Source organism: Brassica oleracea, chromosome C3, assembly GCF_000695525.1.
Source record: "Brassica oleracea var. oleracea cultivar TO1000 chromosome C3, BOL, whole genome shotgun sequence".
NCBI lineage: Eukaryota > Viridiplantae > Streptophyta > Magnoliopsida > Brassicales > Brassicaceae > Brassica > Brassica oleracea.
This window is the reverse complement of record NC_027750.1, coordinates 46,994,747-47,004,399: the sequence shown is the minus strand read 5'-3', so window position 1 is coordinate 47,004,399 and position 9,653 is coordinate 46,994,747. Positions and strand designations below refer to the sequence as shown.

General features: G+C 35.7%; 1 protein-coding gene across 2 annotated transcripts in view; it reads right to left on the bottom strand.

Annotated features, from left to right (window-relative positions):
* LOC106329060 (homeobox-leucine zipper protein REVOLUTA-like) overlaps positions 1 to 6,068 on the bottom strand; it is a 9,416-nt gene extending 3,348 nt beyond the window's left edge. Inside the window, exons 1-16 of one of the 2 annotated variants that reach the window (XM_013767635.1) lie at positions 5,351 to 6,068; positions 4,878 to 5,046; positions 4,722 to 4,798; positions 4,554 to 4,644; positions 4,371 to 4,466; positions 4,164 to 4,277; positions 3,999 to 4,082; positions 3,756 to 3,911; positions 3,589 to 3,663; positions 3,398 to 3,504; positions 3,130 to 3,304; positions 2,831 to 3,019; positions 2,664 to 2,744; positions 2,430 to 2,567; positions 2,017 to 2,339; positions 1,791 to 1,896 (exon numbers count right to left, since the gene is read on the bottom strand). In XM_013767635.1, coding sequence (XP_013623089.1) covers positions 1,791 to 1,896; positions 2,017 to 2,339; positions 2,430 to 2,567; positions 2,664 to 2,744; positions 2,831 to 3,019; positions 3,130 to 3,304; positions 3,398 to 3,504; positions 3,589 to 3,663; positions 3,756 to 3,911; positions 3,999 to 4,082; positions 4,164 to 4,277; positions 4,371 to 4,466; positions 4,554 to 4,644; positions 4,722 to 4,798; positions 4,878 to 5,046; positions 5,351 to 5,586 — 2,217 coding nt within the window. In that variant the 5' untranslated portion in view covers positions 5,587 to 6,068. The remainder of the gene's footprint in view (positions 1 to 1,790; positions 1,897 to 2,016; positions 2,340 to 2,429; positions 2,568 to 2,663; positions 2,745 to 2,830; positions 3,020 to 3,129; positions 3,305 to 3,397; positions 3,505 to 3,588; positions 3,664 to 3,755; positions 3,912 to 3,998; positions 4,083 to 4,163; positions 4,278 to 4,370; positions 4,467 to 4,553; positions 4,645 to 4,721; positions 4,799 to 4,877; positions 5,047 to 5,350) is intronic. The other variant, XM_013767636.1, reaches the window with a different exon arrangement.
* Positions 6,069 to 9,653: the final 3,585 nt, after the last annotated feature.

Below are 9,653 nucleotides of genomic sequence, written 5' to 3'. Positions count from 1 at the left end.
AAGAATGTGATAAGTGTGAAGTGGATCTACAAGATCAAGACCGATGCAAACGGGAATCACATCAAGCACAAGGCGCGGCTAGTTGCAAGAAGGTTCTCTCAAGAGTATGGTGTTGACTACCTTGAGACGTTTGCTCCTGTCTCAAGACATGATACAATACGAGCTATACTTGCCTATGCGGCTCAGATGAAGTGGCGATTGTACCAGATGGATGTGAAGTCAGCCTTTCTCAATGGCGACCTCAAGGAAGAAGTGTATGTCACACAACCACCTGGGTATGTAACACACGGGAAGGAACACAAGGTGTTAAGGCTACACAAAGATTTATATGGTTTAAAGCAAGCCCCAAAGGCATGGTATGGAAGGATAGATTCATACTTTCTTCAAAACGGTTTTAAGAGAAGTATGAATGATGCGGCTTTATACATCATGAAGCAAGGAGGAGATGTGCTGATCGTGAGTCTATATGTGGATGATATAATCATCACAGGAAGCAACATTCAGAGCATCAACACATTCAAGGAGAACATGAAGAAAGAATTCGAGATGGTGGATCTTGGATTGTTGAACTACTTTCTTGGAATGGAAGTAATTCAAGACGATGGAGGCATATTTCTTTCACAAGAAAAGTATGCAAACAAACTTGTAGACAAGTTTGGGATGCGAGACAGCAAGAGTGTAAGCAACCCACTTACACCACAAGGAAAAGGAGTTGAGGATGACAAGGAGTATGGAGATCCGACTAAGTATAGAAGCATCGTTGGAGGGCTTTTGTACTTGTGTGCATCAAGACCTGATGTGATGTATGCAAATGCCTATCTCTCAAGATACAAGTCATCACCTCGCATGAAGCACTACCAAGAAGCCAAAAAGGTGTTAAGATATGTCAAAGGAACATCAAACTTTGGAGTGTACTTCACAAGCGTGAAAGAACCAAGACTTGTAGGCTACACGGACAGCGATTGGGGTGGTTCTAAGGAAGACAAGAAAAGCACTTCAAGTTATGTGTTTACTCTTGGATCAGCCATGTTCTGTTGGCAGTCAAGCAAGCAACAAACAGTGGCGCAATCAACAGCTGAAGCGGAGTACATAGCCGTGTGTGCAGCAGCAAATCAAGCAGTGTGGTTACAAAGACTATTTGAAGACTTTGGTCAGAAGTTTGAAGGAGGCATTCCGATCTTATGTGACAACAAATCAGCAATAGCAATTGGGAAGAATCCCGTGCAACACAGAAGGACAAAGCACATAGAGATCAAGTACCATTTCGTGAGGGAAGCTGAGCAGAAAGTAATCATTGAACTGAAGTATTGCAAAGGGGATGATCAACTCGCAGACATTCTCACAAAGGCATTGGGCGGTTCAAGGTTTGAAGATTTAAGGAAGCAGCTTGGAGTCAAGTCGAGATATGATTAATGAGGAGTGTTAAACTATAATCTAATCTCTCCTTGATACATTTACATAAGTTAGTTATTTATGTTATTACACAAAGAGTTGTAACTCTTCATGTTAAGAGGTGTGTCTCTTAGCCTAATGATTCGATCTCTATATAAAGATCAATCATTTGACGTAACATCAACACAAGAATTTCAATAATAAAAAGTATTTTAGATAAGTTACATGATTTTCGGAACTATCTGAAGTAAGCTTGTAACATCTATCTTATTCTTTCTCTCAAACTCGTGTATAACACACAATGATCGTTGTGTAACACAAGCGGTTGGTAAAAGATTAACAGGCCCTAGGACTCTAACCCGATACTCTACAACCAAAATGGTTTAACCATTAATTACCTTCAAAGAGCAACACAATATAGCATCTTGGTGATCCCATAGTTGTCTTAATAACGCATCACCTCCAAGTGAGTCTGTCCTCAGCAAATCAGAGCCAAAGTGTTGTCTGTGTTTGGCGTGAACAAGCCCCAAGTAAAAAGAAGGCACATAACAATCTTTTAAATCTTTTAAAGTCACTAAAGCCCATGCAAGATGAGAGCGCTATTAAACAAAAGAGGATACTCACTTGTAACTGTGGCAGATCCATATTGCAAGAGAAACAGCTTCAGGGGACCCCGGAGACAACTTGGAACCAGGAATCGGGATTAACACCGACGGTGAGAGCGCCACTGCAACCCGTTGAACCGAGGAAATCACGCTCCGCACATACTGACAAGCCATGTTGGCAACGTTCTCTTGCAAGTTATTCTCAAAGGGGAACTGAAAAGCAATCGTGAGTATGCACTGTGTGCTCGGGTTAGAACCAGTCTCTGGTGTTGAACCCACATCTTGGCTTGAAGTTAAGTCTAATGTCTGGTGGTTAGCAGTAAGCAAGTCCTGAGCATCTCCCTGTACATCAAGGCAGAAAATGTCTCTGAGAGAAAATAAACCATTATGAACATCAACAAACCAGTGATAGAAAAGTAAGCAGTAATATACTACTGTTTTAGCATCTACAGGTATGACACGGAAACCAGAAGGAACAAGGGGAGCATCATCAGGAAACATCTCATTGACTGGAGCAAATACAAGCTCTGAACAAGCTCCAAGAGCATCCTCATCAATCCCAGTACAAATCTGCCAGTGCATCATTAAATCATTTAGCTACTAATGACTAAAGAGGCAATTGTGGTGTTTGCTAAAACTCAAAACATATGGTTTTAGGAAGAATACCTGTAGAAGATGTACATCCCTAGTCAAAAATGAGTCTTCTGGGACTAGAGAATGCCCTTCTAATCTAACAACTTCTAGCATCTGAAGCATTAAAACCAAAATAACATTAAGGATGATACTGATATAGATATCACCATCTTAATCTCAAAGCAAATGAGAGAGCCCACCTCTTCCTTTTCGATTGTATTCCCTAATGGCATTATGATTTGGCTACCGGTGAACGTTGTAGGCCTCATTCTGGAATAAGCAAAGGCACCAGCTTTCAGCGTGGCAGCAGAATAAGCATCAACATTGAAATCAGCCCACTCAGACCGATGCTCCCTTAGAAATCGAATGAGAACCGCAGGACAAACATTCTATGCAATGTACACCAAAAGAGGCAGAGAACAAAGTAAAAGTATTCAGAAAAAAAATTCCCAAAGCTGCAACAGAGATGTTTGAGAAGAAAAACAGTATAAGAACTTACATGAAGAAGCATTGAAGCCTTGGCGCAGAGCACACCTCCTAGAAAAGAAAGTGGATCAGAAAAACTATTCAAGTGCTTCGTAGAGTTAACAGCAACAGTTATGTCTTCTGCTCCATTACAATGCATTATGGACCACCCATCGTCATTAAACCCATTAACCGCATCATTGAAACCTCTGTAAGTGAAAACATAAAAACAATTCAAATCAAAAGAGCTAAAAAAAGAAGATCATTTGCAAAAAATGGTAAGTGCTTGTAAAATCCAAAACCTGCTTAGTCTTTGGCTAAAAGTTCTCAAAACCGCAGGCTGTCTACCTAATCCGTATACCACTTCTCCATTTGTCTCATGCGCTACTTGCCTCACATATCTCAACGCCTAAAACACGAAATAAAAACAAACAGTTATTTGACAGAACAAGGACACTCTTCTTAAGGGAGCTTGAGTCATATCTACACTTACAGCAATTGTCATTCTCTGTGCAACTACTTTTGAAGATTCATAAAGGGGCCGCAGCACGTCTGGTACACTCCAACCCTGCAAGAACCAATGAATTAGAATCAATTCTTTTAATTGGATGTTGAGGAATGTGTACTAAGGGATAATGATTTAGCTATTATCTTCCGTACCTCAAAATTAATGTGATCGACGATGTGAATTATGGAACAACCACCATCACAAGGCCTTATTAAATAGCCACTAGGAAGCATCTCTGCCTTCGCAAACTGAGCAGCGGAAGTAGCATTAGGACCAGCTCCTGAACCAGAGAGAGACCTCTCACAAACCTTGTTAAAAAAGCACACAGAGAATATCATTTCACTATCATCAAACATTCAGATAGATATATTTTCTCCTAAAGATATGGAGCATACCACAAAACTGCCGTTCTCAAGGCTTGTAGTGTATCTCAGGGTCCAGAAGTCACGGGCAGGAGCCAGAGTCGTGGGTGCATATGTCTGATAAAATTTGTAATTTAAAAAAAAAAAAAAGGAGAAAAAACTAAATGAAAAGAGAGAGACGCAGAAACAAGGTTTCACCTGCATATATATGAGTTCAATCGTTCCACCATTACCAGAAGGGAACATTGTGAAAACTTCAAGGCTCCGGCAGTCACGGAACCAAGATGGCCGATCTTTGAGTATCTCAACAATCTACAATTAAACTTGGAAGTTGGAACAAAATAAAAAAAAAAAGATTGGAACTATTACAATTTTTGAGCCTGGAACATAGGGCAACTCCTTAACCTTCATAGGTTCTAAACTGACAAGACCACAGGCTCGAGCTGCCACGCCATTGCATTTTTGAGAAATGGCAAAAATGCCAACCGAATCCGGACCAGGCTGAACACAAAAAAAAAAAAAAGATTCGGTCAACCTCTCCAATACACACATATCACACCATAAAGTAACAACGAAAACGTATTTTACCTTCATACCAGGCATCTGGACCCAATCAACAGCAGTTCCTGTTGCCTTTGAAAGGAACTCTGCCAAGGTCTCCTCTGCAATCGCGATCAATCTGCCAAAATAAACAAATATAAGTTGGTTGGTTACATCCCAGAGCGAAGCTAGTTAACCAGCTCATCTTTTAATTACCCTGCAGGACTATTTGCATCTGTAAGGGGATGATGAGGAGGAGTTGGATCCACCGAGTCGCAGCTAGCATCAGTCCCCTGAAAACCCACAAACACCAGAATTAACATCAGAACTTTGTAAATACCAAACGAATCAAAGATTTGTGTGGGTGCATACCACTGTGGTCAAGGTGAGCTGCTGCTTCATGTATCCGTTTTCACTGACAAGATGAGAAACCTGTTTTTGAAGCCTATCATTCTCCTCCATCAGCAGCTTATTCATAGCTGAAAGCTTCTGGTTTACGCTCTGCAGCCTCGACGCCTCTTTCCTCTGTTTATCTCGACACCTGAAACGTACAAAACCCAATCACTACACAAATACATTACATTTTCCTCTCTAAAGGAATGAAGAGAATCCCTACAAATTCATAGCAGCACACAGAATCTAAAGACCCTTTAAGGGAGAATCGAATCCACAACCACCTAAACCATAATATGATCATATCAACAGAAGTAATATACGAAACAGAATCATCAAAAGATTCCAACTTTAGCGAGAATGCTAGAAACCCATTAATACATGCAAAATCGAAATCCAATCAAACTTACAAATCGTTTGAGTTTTTTTTTTTTTTTTTTTTATAAAGTTACCTTCGGTTTTGAAACCAGACTTTGATCTGCTTGGGTTCAATATTGGCCAAAAAGGAGCATTCTCTGATCAGCTGTTGACGGCGGAGGGACGTGGGTTTAGGACATTCTGAGTAAACGCGCTCCAGTGCCTCCACTTGCTCCGCCGTGTACCTTACATACTTCCCGCTGCTATCCAAATGCCGATTTATATTGTCACCACTCTCATGGCGATTCGCCACCGCCACAGTCATCGCCATTTAATAAAAGTCTTCGACTTTCTCACTGGGATGCGAGCTTCTCTCTCTCTGTCTCACTTTCCTTTTGGTTTCTTCTTTTCTTTATCTTTAACTTCTTCGGAAAACCCGTCGTTTATTAAGCGTAACGTAAGTTAAAGTGCTTGTCTCTTTTGTTTTCTCAGACAAAGAAGATTCTAAGGTCGTGTCTTCTAGTGAAAGTCCACAGACAAGTGGAACACAAAGTTTGAACAAGAAGCAGAGACAAAAGAGAAAAAAAAAGGTGTTTTCAGACAAGTAAAAAAGCTTAACCGAAGATTTTAGGAAAATTACAGCTTCTTTCCAGAAAATAACACAATCACACAAAAACACTTTCTCAGTAGAAGAAGAAACCCAAGTTGAATCATTGTGAGTAGTTTACACACTAAGAGAGACCAAAACCTAAAGAAAGAAACAAAGGACGAAGAGCAAAGTAGACTCAAAAGTGTATCGGTGAAAGCAAGAACGAAAGCAAGTGTTCTCTTGAGAAATTATATAGAGAGAGAGAGAGAGAGAGTGGCTGGTGTGAACATCGAACAGTAAGAGACAGTGAAAGGAGTTTGCACGCATACCGACAAGCTGTGGCATAAGCGAAAAAGAAAAATGTTTTTAGATTAAATGATTAATTTATATTTAAAATTTAATTATACGGCGGGCATTTACGAAGTTGTCCCGACCTTTTTGGTAGAGATGACAACGTAGGGATCCACCTACTGGCCCCACTTTTCCCTCTCTATGTCATTTATTATTTGTGTCAACCGATTTGACCTAACAACTCTTTATTCAACTTTTTGTACCACTCGTTTTTCAACTTTGTTTTCTATTTGTTTACAAACATATTTCCATTTGATATAAAGAACTAGATCATAATTTGTAGCGCATATTTTATTTTAAATTAATTACACAAATTTATACATTAATTAAATATTTAGCATTAAAAATATTTTAGTTGTAGAATATTTATTTTATGTGATTTAATTAATATAATTATAATTATTTTGTGTAATTTATTTTGCCAATAATTTGGTTTATATTATTATTGGTTTAATTTTTTTTTATTATTAGTGTTAATCATTGGAATAACTTGAAAATTACTCTATTTATTATTTAAAATTTTTAAAATTACACCTATCTTTTTTATTTTTGAAAAATACACTTTCTAATATATGAAAATGCATTTTTATTCTGCTTCTGATTAAACAATTAAATTCCAAATTATTATTATTTATAATTGAAATAAATAAATATTAATATTTTAATATAACAAATAGAGAAATTCGCAAATATATAAGACTTATCTATATATTTTAATTTTACGAATTTTATTTGAACAAAAAAATTATACAACGTTGCAAACAAATTTCTATTCTCGTAATACGAGCTTGTGAGCATTATTTATTAGTTCAATATTTCATAATTTAGTTTTGAATAACAATCTATCGGTTTGAAACTCTTTGGTATTACAGATGACCAAATTTTGATTTTCAAGAATTTTTTCACCGTTATTTTTCTATTTTTATTTGTTATTTTTAAATAAAAAAAACAATTAGAACGAAGATAAGTGCTATACCTAGATTTAGACTTTTAAGAACCTATGTTACAAGACACCAAAAAATATACGGAAGGTTCTCTCTCTCCTCTTTAGAGAGAGAGAGAGCTCTCTTTCTTTCTTTCCCTGTTCACACACCCTTATCTTTCACAGGGAGAAAGAGATTTGTCTTATGTTTTGATGTGAAATACTTTTCGATCGAAAGATCGATTTCTTTTGTTCGCTTTGGCGAGTGTGTTTTCCGGTTAGCGGATTTCTCTTCGTTCGGCGAAGTTTTGATGTGATCTTTCAAAAACAAATCGAATCGTGTTCTTAAAGTTTAATCCTTTTTCGATTTGCTTTTGAAATTAATAAAAGTTTTCTACATCTTTCACCGTTCTTCATTTTTATTCCGTTGATCCTTTAATCGGATACTATGTTTCCAGAGTCAACTTTACTTCTCTTTAAAAAGATTCAGTCTTTACCAATTTTAGAATAGCTAGTTTGGCATAAGGGAAAGCATCTTTGCTAAGAGAAGAAGAGTTTTGTTGGGATTTATTAGATCTTTTTGGAATGGATTCAGCAGAATCGGCGTTCTTACGGTCCGGCAAAGATTCCGTTTTCATCTGATCTAAGCTTTCCTCTGGTTTATCATCAGCGAAGCATGGTCCCTCTGATTATTTGATCATGGTTGAGTGAAAGATGACTGGACTACAAGAACCAGGCGAATCGAGTTGATGCGGTGGCTGTGGTGAAAAAGCGTTGCCGGAATCTTCTCTGCAGCGACGAAGAAGTCAAGCGACGGTGAGAAGGACGGTGAAGATGACCTACGTGTCTCTCAATACACCAAGAATTGCCACATCGCAATTACTCTTCAGTTTCCACACACGTATTTTATGAAATTATTGTACTATATTTTGTTTGTTAGTGTGTTGGGCTTAAAGCCTATTCTGTTCTCCATTCTAGTCCAAAAGCTTTAATGAAAAGCAAAGCAGTTGACCAAAAAAAAAACTTTTAAGAACCTTGTAATTTAGAGGAATTCATAAAGATTAATATTTTTTCAATGTTTTTCTTTGTTATTCTTTCCTTCTCTATAGTAATTTTTGTTATTTGGTTAGTTTAAAATTTAGGACTAGATAAAATTTGAAGCAAACGTTTGATTTTTTTTGTTTACTAAGAAAATGAGAGAAATAGACCATGACAAATGCAGGGAAAAGAAAAGAAAGAGACTACGGCAAACTAAAATCATAAGTGAATAATCTGAAAAATATTAAAATGAGAGAATCGTAGAATTTAAAGGGAGACAATATTGACGAGATTAAAATCAAGAATTCACAAAATTATTACGCTAAGATATACATCAGTGAAGAAATAATACCAGAATTGTAAACAATTCAAAAATGGAGTTCAAGAGCAAAGACATATATGCTCTGTGAATTGAAAAATAAAAATAAAGAACAGAAAAATGAGCAGATAGGCGTTTTTTCCCCGTAGAGATATTATAGTATAATTTTTAAAAAGTGTAGTGAAAATTTTATTGTTGTTGACTTGTTTCTAGAACAATTGTTAAAGGAATATTTCAAATTTATTTCTGTTTAACTAAAAATATTAATTTAGATATTTAAATTAGATAGTATTGTCATTTTACTTATAGATAAGTGTACTTTTCAAAAACAATAAAGATGGAGTAGTTTTCAAAATATAATCTTAATGAAAGTTATTTTTTACAAAATTTACCTTAATCATTTATCATTATATAATATATTTTAAACATTTTCACAATTATTTTTGCTATTATATTATTATACAATGTATAATGTGTATATATCTGTTTATATACTCTTTTTATTCTTATTCAATGGCTATTATTGAATTATTATATTACTTAAATAAAATATAATTTTTTTATTAGATTGTATATTATTACATACAAAATAACTAATGTTTCTAATATAGAAATAAGACTACATTTTTGTGTTCATGTATATTCTCTTTTTGCCATCTACGTTCATATATATTATACTAGGATCGGCCCGCCCTACGGACGGGAAGATAATAATAAAAACTATTTTATATAAATTTATATTAATTTTATGAGGCATTTAAAAATCATGGTGGATTGAAAACTATATTATAAAAAACAATAATGAATAGAATTCTGAGATCACATTGTTAGGACATCATTAGTGGTAAAATAGCAAGTAGAGTACATCACTAATATTTTTATTATTATTTTTTTACATAATTTAGTTATTAATAATTTTAAAAATTAAAATAGAAAACCTGAAAATGATACCACATTTATTCACCGATTCTTTAGAAATGTATGAAAGCTCTTCCCAGAAGTACCACTCTTGCTCTTTTTTTTTTATCCTTTCTCTTTCCTCTTTTTCAGCTTTTAATATTTTTAAATTTGTTAAAGACTGATGAATTTCAACCGGTGTAAGTGCCCTTATTTTTAATAAACATTTTTGGTTTGGAATTAAAATGACAATATCCTTCATTATTCTATTTTTTCAGAGAA